Source organism: Leopardus geoffroyi, chromosome D2 (genome assembly GCF_018350155.1).
Source record: "Leopardus geoffroyi isolate Oge1 chromosome D2, O.geoffroyi_Oge1_pat1.0, whole genome shotgun sequence".
Lineage (NCBI taxonomy): Eukaryota > Metazoa > Chordata > Mammalia > Carnivora > Felidae > Leopardus > Leopardus geoffroyi.
This window is the reverse complement of record NC_059334.1, coordinates 57,400,823-57,413,649: the sequence shown is the minus strand read 5'-3', so window position 1 is coordinate 57,413,649 and position 12,827 is coordinate 57,400,823. Positions and strand designations below refer to the sequence as shown.

General features: G+C 53.0%; 1 protein-coding gene across 7 annotated transcripts in view; it reads left to right on the top strand.

Annotated features, from left to right (window-relative positions):
• CRTAC1 (cartilage acidic protein 1) overlaps positions 1–12,827 on the top strand; it is a 158,210-nt gene that overhangs the window by 127,867 nt on the left and 17,516 nt on the right. For 4 of the 7 annotated variants that reach the window (XM_045438483.1, XM_045438476.1, XM_045438482.1 and 1 more), the window contains exons 12-14: positions 5,724–5,869; positions 6,542–6,584; positions 9,158–9,301. In XM_045438483.1, the coding sequence (XP_045294439.1) occupies positions 5,724–5,869; positions 6,542–6,584; positions 9,158–9,301 (333 nt within the window). Of the gene's footprint in view, positions 1–5,723; positions 5,870–6,541; positions 6,585–9,157; positions 9,302–9,765; positions 10,484–12,827 lie in introns of those variants that run through there. The other 3 variants (XM_045438475.1, XM_045438480.1, XM_045438477.1) reach the window with 2 other exon arrangements.

Below are 12,827 nucleotides of genomic sequence, written 5' to 3'. Positions count from 1 at the left end.
CGAGGACCGGGACCACGGACAGGCAGTGGGCTGGGGAAACCGAGAGACACAGAGAGACCTGGGAAAGAGACAGATGAGACAAAGAAGAAATACCCGTGCCCTCCAGGCTCACAGCCCAGGGAAAAAGGCAGATGGACACAGGGATTCTGGTGCAAGGTAGATCCAGATGGGCTGTGCGAGGACCAGCATGGGAGAACTTCGTTCTGCTTCCCAAGGACATGGGCCTAGCACGAGGTCTAGCAGGATGGCGGGAATTTAGAAGGCACGGTGGGCGGCTGATGAGAGCACTCCAGGGGCTAGCCTGGCTTGAACACAGACCCAGAGATGGGAGTGTTCAGTGTGCCCACAATGGGAATGGTCTGGTAGGAGCGGGGCCTAGAGAGGGAGGCCAAAGCCCAACTGGGGGGCGGGGGGAACCAAGAACCAGGCTGGAAGGGGACAGGCGGATCAAAGCTCCCCCGAGCAAGCCAAAGCCAGGCCGTGCCATGCCAAGAGAGAGCGGCCAGGAGCTCGGGAGCCCCAGCAGGGGTGGTGTCCTGCACCAGGAGCCCTGCAGGGAGGGCAATGCTTGAGTTGTTCTTAGAAGGATTTAATATTTTTTCCTGATTGTAAGAATAATGCATATTGATTATCGGAAAATTAGAAATTATAACATGATTAAAAAGAAAGGAAAAATAACCCCAAAGCTCAACATTTTGTTTTGAATACTAAGCAAAAGGTTAACGTTCCTCCCTTCACCCTCTCCCAGTACCATTTGATCCATTTAGTCAATACTTATTTACCGAGCCATCTACTATGTGCCAAACACTAATGAGACAAAGATCCTTGCCATGGGTGATCTTAATTCTAGTGGAAGTAGAAGAAACATATAAACATAATAACTAGGTAAACATATAAACTGTTAGAAGATGTTAAGTGCTGTGGAAAAAAGCACATGCAGAACAGGGTAAGGGGATCAGGAATGTGGAGGGGGAGGGGTGGGGTCACCTGTTCCCGGCTCCCCGCTTTTCTATGTGCTTTTACCACATGCGCTGTGCCTAGGAGCATATTTATAGATAAATACTCCTTGGGAGTTTTTGTTAACAAAAATGATGATACTCTTCCATTATTCCCAAACTTGCTTTTTTTCCCCCCCTTAACAACATAACCTGGACACCGTTTTCGGGCTGCGCATCTCTCCTTTGTTTTCCAAACTCGGTGCCGCACGGTATGTTGCCGTGTGGCGGCATTCATAATTTGTGGAGCAAGTCTCCTATTGACGGGCAGTATGATGGTCTCCAGTCCTGAGCAGTTTGTTTTGTGGCGCCTGGGGTGAGAAGGGGCATGTCCAGAACACGAACGCAAGAAAGGCCTGCCCTGTCCGTCCAGTCACTGAGGCCCAGATGTGGGGCCCCTGGCTGTCCCCAGGAGGGGGAGGTCTCTAAAGGGAAGAGGGCCCAAGGAAACCCCCCCTTCCAGCACTCACGGCGCTCCCGCTCACCCCAACCGACGCTGCTCCCTCCCTCCCTTTGTGAATCATCCTCTGCCTCCCCCTGATTTTGCAGCAAGGTTCGGGGGAGAGTGCGTGGACAAGTGCGTGGGCATGCACGTGTGCCCCTCGGCATGCCTATGTCTTGCTCATCCCTGCACTGAGCCTTGGTCAGGGGACTAGCTTCTCAGACCCTCATGTACCCTCCCCACTCCCGAGGGTCTGGGCTGCATCGCATCACCACGCAGTAAAAACTCACAGACCTCCCTGGATGGCTGTTTCATTCTCTGGGGTTCTCAGGGGGCCCATTCTGGTGTGCTGTCGGCTCCCATCCTACCCACCCCTGCTCAGTGGAGCCCCTGGCCTTGTTTCACCTCCCCTCTGCACCCTGCCCTGGCCTTGCCTTGCTCCTTCTGGCCAGCTGGCCAGCCAGGCTCATAAAGAAGAATTTATGCTCATGGCCTTTGTGGGGTGGCCCACTGCGCACTGTTTGCTCTGCACCTGCATCCTAGCCGCCCCCCTCCACCCCCCACCCTGCGCACCCACCCTACATATCCCCTACCCTGGCTGTCCGATTCCTGGTTTGCAGAGGACTGAGGCCACTCACCCAAACCCAGAAAATGAAAACAAGCACCTACAGTCTACTTGTCCCAGCCAGCCCCCATCGGAGGCTCACCAGCCCACCCCAGGCATTGACAGTACCCCTGCCCCCCCACCCCCCCCCCCCCCCCCCCCCCCGCCACACACACACCACCTTTCTTTAAGCGAATTGTTTGCGAGTGACTCAGAGCTGCCTCCGAGCCTGCTGGTGCTCATTTAGGGAAGGAAAATTCAGTGGCCCACATAAAAATTGCTTTATTAAAGTGCAAAAATATTCCACCAACTGTATTCCCACCATCTGTTTTGCTGGTAATTCTGAAAAGCGCAATTCTCTGAGCCTCCTAGGCCTCTGTCCTTCAGAAGCTGCCAGAGGTGACTCCCTTCTGCTCTTGACCTCCCAGCTGTGCTGGTTATGGGGCCTCCTCTGCCCGCAGCCCCACTCCCTGACACACAGGCCTGGCACGCAGACTGCTTAAAAGCTGCCCTTGTGCAGTGCCTGGAATGACCTGGGATGTCTGGCAACTTGAGAGGGAACAGTCTGGGGACAGGAGTCTGGGTTCCAATCGTAGCTCAGGCACCTGTGAGTCACTTCACCTTGCCAATGTCTACACCTGGAGAGCGGTGATAGAACGCCCACTTTGCAGAGTCGTCTGGAGGGTTCAGATCAGCCTCACACATGAAAGTTCCAAAGTCTCTCCCCATCTCCCCCCGCCCCAACCTGCCAATACGTTTTCCACACTCTGCTTCCCCCACCTGGAACTTCTCCCTACTCTTCAAATACACATGACCTTACCATACCTCTGTACCATGCCGCACCATCTGTCTGGACTGCCCCTTCCTTCCCTCCTCTGCCTCACAAACTCCTACTCCTCCTGCAACACCCAAATGGAATGACTTTTAACACCCGCCTCTCTCACCAAGTGGCACCAATGCTATGGCTGCACGTTCCCAGTTCATTATAATATCATCACTATGTTCATTGCCTCCACGGGATGCAGCTCCCACAGGATGGGACCTGGGTCCATCTCCTTCCTGTTAAATCCCAGATCCCTGCAGGACACCTGGCCCGTGGTAGGGCTGGGTGTCGGGGCCAAGTGAGCAGTAGAGCAAGGGCAAAGCAGATATGGGCTTTTGGGGTCAGACATCCCTAGCTGGGGAACTGTGAGCAACTTACATCCCCTCCCGGGTCTGAGCCCCTTTGTCTCTAAAGTGGAAATTAGAAGTCTAGTACGTTCCCCATGGTGCTGCCGAGAGGGTCCAGTGCCAACAGTGAGATCACCTGGTACAGTTTGGGGTACATATTCTCCAGTATTTTTGCCAAGAAATGAAGGTGCTTTGGGAACTACAGGTGCCCCCATGTCTAAGAGATGGTAGAGATGGGGATGCTTAGGGGACAGTCGGCTGGGGCAGGGCTCACATTCCAAGGAAGAAGGACTGTCCTTCCCAGGAGTGCTAGAGCTCTGGGCCACGCCCCCATCTTACAGATGAGGAAACTAAGGCCCCGGAGAAGGTGCCCAAGTCAGCAAAATCAGCAGCAGCAGAGGAGGGAGTCCTACTGAGATGTGTTCTCCTTGGTTGGCTTCTCTCATAGCCCCTGCCCGTCCTGGGTTGGGAGGAAGGGAGAAAGCGGGACTCAGAACTACATGCTATGAATATTCGGTGACTCTTCTGAGTTATTTGTGGCACTCCAGTCAGGCTGGAAAATGTATTCATGTAGCGGTCTGTTGGCTTAGGTGAGAAACATTTGCTATTCTTTGTCTCCTTTTTTTAATGGAAAAATATTTACTTTTTATATATGCCACTTAATTTGGGCACTGTACAACCTAAAAATGCCAAATCTCTTTAACTTCAAGAGACTATTACAAAACAGAAAAAAAAAGCCCACAGATGATACCCCCCAGTCCCGTGGTCCACCCTTCTTCTCCAAAAGGAATTATTATAGAAGGAGGGAGTGGGGGATTAGAGGTTTATGAGAAACAGTTTCTGGCTTAAGAAAGCAAACCCCGGAATCAGTGAGGCTGGAAGGGGAGAGTCTGTAGGGGAACAGAAGCAGCCCCGAATGTGGGACTCTGTGCTCTGGGAGTCTCTCCCTGGTCCCGCTGCCCCACCTGGCCCACAGAGACGGGCTGCTCACCCTTGATGCGTGTGAGTGTGCCCGCAGCGCCCTGCCCTCATTAATCACGGCGCGGTAGCAGCAAGGCCAAGGGGAAGCAAATGCGGGGAGAGTCCGGAAGCTGTGGCTCGCAGTAGGGAGCTTCCTCTGGAAGCTCCATAGAAGGGTGCCGGGACTCCCAGGAAGAAGGCACAGCTGGGGCCCTCCACCCCATGACCCCTGCTGTCCCAAGCTCCCCACCAGGGTGAACCCCTGCACACAGGAGTCTACACACACACTCCCCTCAAAGTCTGCTTGTGGCTGCCAACCCTTTTCTAAAATACAGGAATCCCTTTTATACATGAAAATGTGCCACAGACTACCCTCCGCCCCCACAGTAGCTATCCTTGTAAAATCCTTTGGCGGACAGTAAGGGCCCAAAGCTGCTGTAAATTCAGCAGCACTTTTCGGTTTCCCTGTTTCTTCTAGGAGTGTCTGCATACATTAAGGGAAAGTAGCACGTATAAGTGGGTGACATTGTTTATTCAGCCCACGAATGATGCTTGAGGGTATGACGGGATTTGTGGACCCCTGAGCACCAGGCCTGCATCTGGTCATCCCTGGTGGGTGACGAGGGGGCTGCACCCGCCCTCCTACCTTCACTGAGCACGGCCCTCTTTCCCAGGTGACTGACTGGGGAAACAACCTCTCCTTGCGGGTGAGGCCCAACCCCCCCCCCCCCCCGCCTCCCGCCCACCCCCATTCATCACCATTAGCCTGACCTTGCCGCAGTGACAGGCCTGATGCCTCAAGCAGGGGGCTGGGGCTGCCTCTGACACCACCTGAACACCTGACCTATCTCTCCAACCTGCTTTCTACCACCGATGTAACACGTTGCTTTAAGGGTGTGTGTGGATGGATTTTCCATGAATATTCTCTGAGCTTCACCATTAGCTTCTGTAAACATCTCAGCTCTATAGGACGGTCCTTCTCCTGTGCCTTCCACCGTCCTGTTCTTTATCACCTCAGCTTTTATTTAGAGCTCAGCTCAAGTGCCTTCCCTCCAAGAGCCTGTCCCTGATCACCCTGGCTAGAAAAGTTCCCCAGCCAAGCCCCAGAACCTCTTTACCGTGTTGCCCTATCTTTGTTTTCTTCACAGAGCTTGTTAATATCTGACATCATTGATCTGTTCATCTTTTTGCCTGTCTGTCCCCACCAGAGCGGAAGCTCCCTGAAAACAGGCACATTCCCAATGGTAAAAGAAAGCATGGCCCCTAGCAGGCTATAATTATAAATGATATAAGTTTAAATACAGTGACATGGCCAAAATTACACAGCAAGGCAAGCGGTACCGCTAAGATTTGAACCCAACGTCAACCTCCTTACCACCAGGCTTTCCCTTCTCCCCTAAAACAGCTTCATGCTGATTGGCCTGTCCGCTAGAATGTAAGTTCTAGTGCTGTGCTGTCCAATATGGTAGCCACGAGCCATGCGTAGCTATGGAAATGCAAATTCATTAAAATTAAATAGAATTTAAAATTCAGTTCTCCTTCTGTCCCGTAGGGAAGGATGAAGCCAGCAGTGTGGAGGTGACGTGGCCAGATGGCAAGATGGCAAGCCGGAGCGTGGCCAGTGAGGAGATGAACTCTGTGCTGGAGATCTCCTACCCCCAGGATGAGGACAGACTTCAGAGCCCAGCCCCACTGGAGGTGAGTAAGGGTGTCCGGGCCTCATAGCCAGAAGAGCGGACCCCCTCCACAGCCCCATGGTCTGAAAGTGGACTCCCAGGAATTTGCAGATTTTGCCTCCAGAATGATGGAAATCTTCTCAGCAAAGAGCAGGCTTCATAATGATCCCTCCATGTGTAGTTTAGGGAGGGATTTGCAGTTTAAGAGGGATAGGTTGGGGCGCCTGGGTGGCGCAGTTGGTTAAGCGTCCGACTTCAGCCAGGTCACGATCTCGCGGTCCGTGAGTTCGAGCCCCGCGTCAGGCTCTGGGCTGATGGCTCAGAGCCTGGAGCCTGTTTCCGATTCTGTGTCTCCCTCTCTCTCTGCCCCTCCCCCGTTCATGCTCTGTCTCTCTCTGTCCCAAAAATAAATAAACGTTGAAGAGGGATAGGTTCTGTTAGGTACCCCAGCTCAGGCACCTGGATCCCGCGTGAATTCAGTATTGGACTGAATACATTCTCGTCCTTCCCCCAGTCTCCTCTTCTCAGTGCAAGGGGAGGGGTCCCAGCAGGGAAGGGCAACCCCAGGCCCAGAGCTAAGAGCACCCCTCATTCTGGACTCAGGGTGACAGCTGCTCTGTGGCTGTGATTAGGGGGGAACCGGAGGTGGGATCTTCTCAACTCACCAGTGTCTCTGCTTCTGCCCACCTTGCAGTGCGGCCAAGGATTCTCCCAGCAGGAAAATGGCCATTGCACGGGTGAGTTGCCTGCAGGCACTAGAGGATGGGGCAGAGGCCAGAATCTCCCTGGGGAATGTCAGTCTGAGCCCTGGCAAAGCTTAGGCTGCAGACAAGAGGGGGAAAGGTGGGGAGGGAAATGTGTTGTTTGTCCCTGGGGCTCCAGATGCCAAGACAACCGCCATGTGACTCACCAAGGTGGGAGTGACGCCAGCAGCCAATAGGCCAAATCATGGCAGTTCTGGGGATGGAGTGCTTCCTGCCACGAATTCGGAAAGAATGGGCTTGGGGAGGAGACGCATAACTGCCTGTACAGTGCTCACGGGGCGGCCCGGCCGTGCGAGGGGTCGTGCGGCCACCTCACGGTGGCAAAGGTGCGCGTGCGTCTTCCGTGGTGGCTTTGGCATGGCCAGCTGGCGGAGCGGCAAGCACGGGAGCTGGCAGGCAAGGATGGGCATGGCCAGGGGCATTGGAGCAACCCGGGCGTGGAGTGTAGTCACAGAACAGAAGGGAGACGGTAGCCTCGTGCAGTACTGGGAGGCAGGTGGCTAGCACACTGCTAGGACCGCAGCTCTGTGAGAGTTCGCTGACTTTCTGAAAGTCCTCCAAGGGCCTGGGGTGGCAGAGGGGCAGCCAAGGGGCTCAGCGTCTGAAAGACCCTCAACCGCAGTATCTTCTGCGTCAGGAACCGGCAGTGAGGGGTCAGGTCAAGGACTCCTCCTGCCTTTAGACTCTTAGGCAGCATTCTTCCTAAGTCTGTTCCGTAGATGCTCGTCAGCCCCAGGCTGAGTGGGTTTGCTACTGAGACTCAAGAGTAAACAAGACAGGGCCGCCTGGGTAGTTCAGTCAGTTAAGCGTCCGACTCGTGGTTCGTGGGTTTGAGCCCTGCTTCGGGCTCTGTGCTGACAGCTCAGAGTCTGGAGCCTGCTTCCGATTCTGTGTCTCCCTCTCTCTCTGCCCCTCCCCTGCTCATGCTTTGTCTCTCTCTCTCTCTCTCAAAAATAAACATTTAAAAAAATGAATTAAAAAAAGAAAAAGAGTAAATGAGACAGACACAGCCCCTGCCCTCATGGGGCTTAGAGCCAGTGGGAGAGGCACATGAATAAACAGGGATGACCGGAAATGTGAGCAGGGCTGGGTGGGGGAGGGGTGGGATGTGGGAGCACAAAGGTGGGGCCTCAACCAGCCAGGGAGGGTCCCAGAAGGTGCCCCAGGGAGACAAGGCCTGAGCTGAGACCTGGGGGGCGATGGGGAGCTCGCCAGGCAGAGAGAGGGGAGAAGGTGGCCTGGTGGAGGGCCCTACACCGGCAAAGGACCACAGGTGAGAAAGTGAAGGAGTGCGGCTCTAAGGGTGGCTTGGGAGGAAATTAGTCCCCTCCACTCTCCACGTCCCAACCCTGGCCACTCTAAAGAGAGGATGCACGTACACAGAACTTCCAGTGTCTAGCCTGTGCACTGGAAGGACCCTGTAGGATCACCCTTCCAGCCACTTCTTTTTCATCATCTAGCGGACAGTTACGTGCCCACGCGAGGTGCTGGGGATGTGGGCCAAGCACCTGCCCTGGAACAGCATCTGTTCTGGGGAGGGGGACCACAAACACGTAACCTGGCAGCCGGATGAGATGGACCAAAAGCGCTTTAAGCAAGGTGTCCCTGGAGACTGTTCTAGACAGAGTGGTCAGGGAGAAGCCCTTTGAATTGAGACCTGAAGGACGAGAAGGTCCAGCCACACGGAGAGCTGAGGGAAGAGCAGGAGCGAGGACCACGAGGCAGGAAAAAGGCTCTGTGTGTGAAAGGAATGGGAAGGAGGCTGGCGTGCCCGGAGGTGGTGGGGGAGCCAGGCGCTAAGTCAGGGAGGGTCTCATGGTGTCTGGATTTTGTTCCTGGGGCCCTTTGCAATTAAGCAGGAGAGTATGATTCACATTTTCAAAAGATCGCCCTGCCTGCTGAATTGCAGATTAGATTGGAGGGAAGAGTGGAAGCCAGAGTGCCAGTCTGAAGGTGGCTGCAGAAATCCAGGCAAGAGGTGGTGCAGGCTGGGAACGGGCTGTGGCTGGAGAAGGAGGTGGGCACACAGAGGGGTTCTATGGGGCCAGAGCGGCAGGATCTGTTAACTCGCCTACAGAGGTAAGGGAAAAGGAGGAACTAGGGATTGCTCCTATCTGTGCTTGAGCGGCTGAGTGGGTGACATGGATTGACTCAGGCGAGATGGGGTCAGGGAGTGGAAGAAGTTTGAGGGCTGGAGCATCTAGATTTCCATTCTGGACCTACTGAGCATGAGATGCATGTTGGGTTCATAAGTCTGGAGCCCCAGGGACAGGCTGTGGCTGCAGATAGGAATCTGGACTCATCCATCTATGAAGGGAGCACCTACAGGAAGTGTGGTAGATAGAAGACCCCGGGCCAAGTGTGACACCCCCAACACGTAGAGGTCAAATATAGAACGAGCCAGCCAGAGGGACCGAAGTGAGGGAGTTGAGGCATAGAAAGAAGAAGGGATATGCCCAAGGTCACAGAGTGGGTGGGGCAGCAGAGCCTGAGTGAGGAGCCTCTGCCCTACACCTCCCTGGTGAGTGACTCCCCTCACCTTTCAGACACCAACGAATGCATCCAGTTCCCATTCGTGTGCCCTCGAGACAAGCCTGTGTGCGTCAACACGTATGGAAGTTACAGGTGCCGGACCAACAAGAGGTGCAGTCGGGGCTACGAGCCCAACGAGGACGGCACGGCCTGTGTGGGTGAGTGAGGCCCAGCCATGGTCCAGTAGGACACAGGAAGTTGTCTTCCACCGGGGAGCTTTGGGGAGGCCCCAGATCAAGGTCCCCAGCCCCTGACTTCTCCTGGCCGGATGGAGTCTCCTTAGACCCCCGTTGGGTCTCCAGGGAAGACCGTGACAGAGGTTTGGAGAAGCCCCCACCACTACTGCCACCATCTGAAGGGTCCCTGGGGTGCTGTGCCCTGGCCAGAGGCCACTGTTCTTCTCACGTCTCCCCTTCTCACATATTCCTACCTTAAGGTCAGCCCGTCTTTTCCTACCAGGGATATAAACTAGCTCCTACTACTCATCTTTGTCTGAATTTCTGAACTGGTATTTGTCTTCTTCCTCCCAAATGCTTCCCCCCACCCCCATCCCACCCCCATCCCCCTTCTCTTTTTCCCACTCTCTCTCTCTCTTTCTCTCTCTCTCCCATCCTTTTTGCAGCTCAAGTGGCCTTTTTAGGTGGGTATCCTTCTGCTGCCTTTAGAATCTCTGAGCCTCTCTCTCGGGCCTCATATCTTTCTCTAGGCCTTGGACTTTGCCTTCAGTTATATGCACTTTAAATCCCATCAATAAAGGAAAAAAAAACTAAACTAAACTAACAACCTTTGTGGAAAACTAAATCTCTCCCGCTGCCTGTCTCTCTCTCCACGCCCAGTAGATTCTGCTGCGTGCTCCCTTTGAATGGACCGCAGGGGTGGCCATCTTTGAAAAGGGAAGTTTGGGAGATGCTGATGTTTGTGTAATCTTGTTTGTGAAGCCTTTCTTTGCATGTTTTCTGAGAAAACAGAAAAGGAAAGTCTCCCCACTTACCCCATCTACCCTCCCTCACTTCTTCAGAAGAATCAAGATAGTCCTGTCTTTTCTGTATCCTCCAGTGTCATGAGCACCCTGTTTTGCCCTTAACAAAGATGGCTCCCAGGCAGTTGCTTGCTCAGTTGATTCACTCATGTATCATGTGCCTGCTGGTTTGGCCTGTGCTGTTTCTGCTCTGTGTGCCCTGACTTCCTGTGGTAGAGAAAGCCTTCTGGGAGTTGGTGGTTATTATGGGAGGGGAAAAGGTGGCCCTTTGGGAACTCTTGAAAAAATGTTAAAGTTTGAACTTGCCAAGTCTTCCAGCCTCTTTCTGGAGAAATTATGCCAATAAACTCTCTGCTGCGTATTAGTGCCTAGCTGATAAAAACAAAAATGTGTCTGGGGCAAGTAAATGCTGGTTGGAATCCTGAAGTAGCAGCAGCTTTTCTGTCATGTAGCCCTTGGAAAGCAAATCACGAGACAGGGAAAGTGTCCTGGGCATGAGAAATGGTTTGGGTATGTGCACCAATGTTCACGTTTGGGGGGCTGGGGTTTGGGCCAGGCAAGGGATGTAGGATGAGCAAGGAGGAGACCTGGAGGGAATATTCTGGGCCTTTTACCTGGGGGACGGTTGCTTCTCTACACTGGGCCTCAGTTTGCATAATCTAAATAACAAGAGATTTGGTCTGGTGTATTCCCAAAGCCCTTTCCTTTCTAAGACCCTTCAGTGTGTGGCTGGACAGAGATACGGCTAGTCTCAAGTTACCCTGATTTCTAGAAAAGAATCTTGCAACTTGGTCTCCTCTGCAGTCTGCTGAGAAACCTGGAAGCCTCTGTAGCCAGAGCACCCTTTGGGAATGATGTAACACCATAGAATACTTTCACAACCAGCCTCGGTAGTGAAGGCTTGTTATAAATCACAGATCTGTCCTTCGTGGGGGAAAAAAGTTGCCCCAAGATATAATAAAATCACACTTAAGCATGCAGCAAGCATTTTAAAAACATATTTAACAAAAAAAACTACCATTTTCTGATATAATAATAATACTCCCAATAAATCACAAAATATGAATTCCTCATAGCTAGTACTGTTTTTACACTCAGAAGACGAGCTTAAATGAAAAGTTTTAAAATAAAAACAACCACATTGTCACAATAAAGCGTGTAACAACTTAAAAATCGCTCCACTTCTGGGAAGCCCGCTCCTGTGTGTTCAGGTAGAAATTAAAGGTCTGGATGGGCCCAGACATGAGGCTCGGAGAGATGAAGTGATCCACCCAAGGTCACAGAGCCAGCTGGTCCCCAGCCAAGGCTGGAGCCCTTTCCTACCACACCATCTTGTCAGGGGGTGACAGACAGCACTGTCACTGTTCGGACTATTCCCTAGTCATTCTGGAAGCTGCTGCCTTTTTAGAAATGCACGAGTAGATCTAAGATAGCGAGAGAAGTAAACCCCAAAACCCATAGAGGCAATGGTTCCAAATGCAGTGGTGAATGGCAAGACGACGGTGTCCACTGACAGACCGCACACAACAGCACGAGAAGTAAGGGACAGGACAGCTAGGGAGACAGCCTGCCAAGGACATCGGAAAATTCAGGATGACAGCAAACTTCAGAGGATACCTCGTCAAGTAATAACCATGAATCCTCCTACACGGAGTTTCTTACAACAGGGTGTGTTTGTGTCGATTTACCCTACTTGGTGGGTGGGGCCAGATGAGTTACAAAGAGGAGTCCCAAATCCCCCCAGCTAGCAAGAGCACCACTACACTATCCCAGCTGCTGGGTAAGAAGGCTTACTCCTGATGTGATTCATTCAGTCAACAAGTATTAGTTGAGCACCTATTGTGTGCCAGGTACTAAGCTAAGCTCTGGGCATACAATGGTAAGTAGAGATGACTTGGTTTATTGTTCCCACATGGCCTCCCTGCAGCCAGATGGAGGAACCCGGTGCATGGGATAAGAGTGGGACTCACAGGGGCTTTCTGAAAAATCTAGCTAAATGCTTGGGTTGCCACACCAGAAAGCAAGCTCTCTCATTCCAGTATTCATTGGGCAAGCATTCACTGAGAACCACTGAGAATACTCCTCTGCCCAGGAATGTACCCTTAACATAACAATAATAGCCACACTTAGTGAGCTTGGCATGTCTGGGCCAGATCTAAGCTCTTTAGAAGAATCAGCTTGTGTAATCCCCACCACAATCCCGAGCGGAAAGTGCTATCAGGATCCCAGTTTTACAGAGAAGCTATGTGGCTTGCCCAGTCACACGGCTGGGACACACAGAGGAAGGACTCCGTCAGAGTAGTCTAGCCCCCAACCTGAGCTCTTAACAAGGACCCTTCCTTCCCATTTGGGGTGACTAACCCATTACACAAAAGCCACAGTCTCTCTGCGTTGCCCAGGGGCCGGGGATGGGTTGGGAAGGAGGAAATGGAGTGTCTGGCGGAGCCCGGGATCTGTGACAAGCGCCACACGGTCACCCTGCAGCTGCAAGATAGAGGTGGCAGTGCCCCTGCTGAATCTTCTCACCAGCCAGCTTGGCTGTCCTTAGCAAAGGGAAACCGTGGATCACCTGCACAGCCTCTTCTCCATCGCCAGCCCTGCTCTGGGGAGGTGCCATTCTGAGGGCCAAGAGTTTGATTATGCGTCACTCTGGCTGCTATGGCCCCCTCCCAGGGTGTGGGCCTCACACCCTGACCAGCACCTCT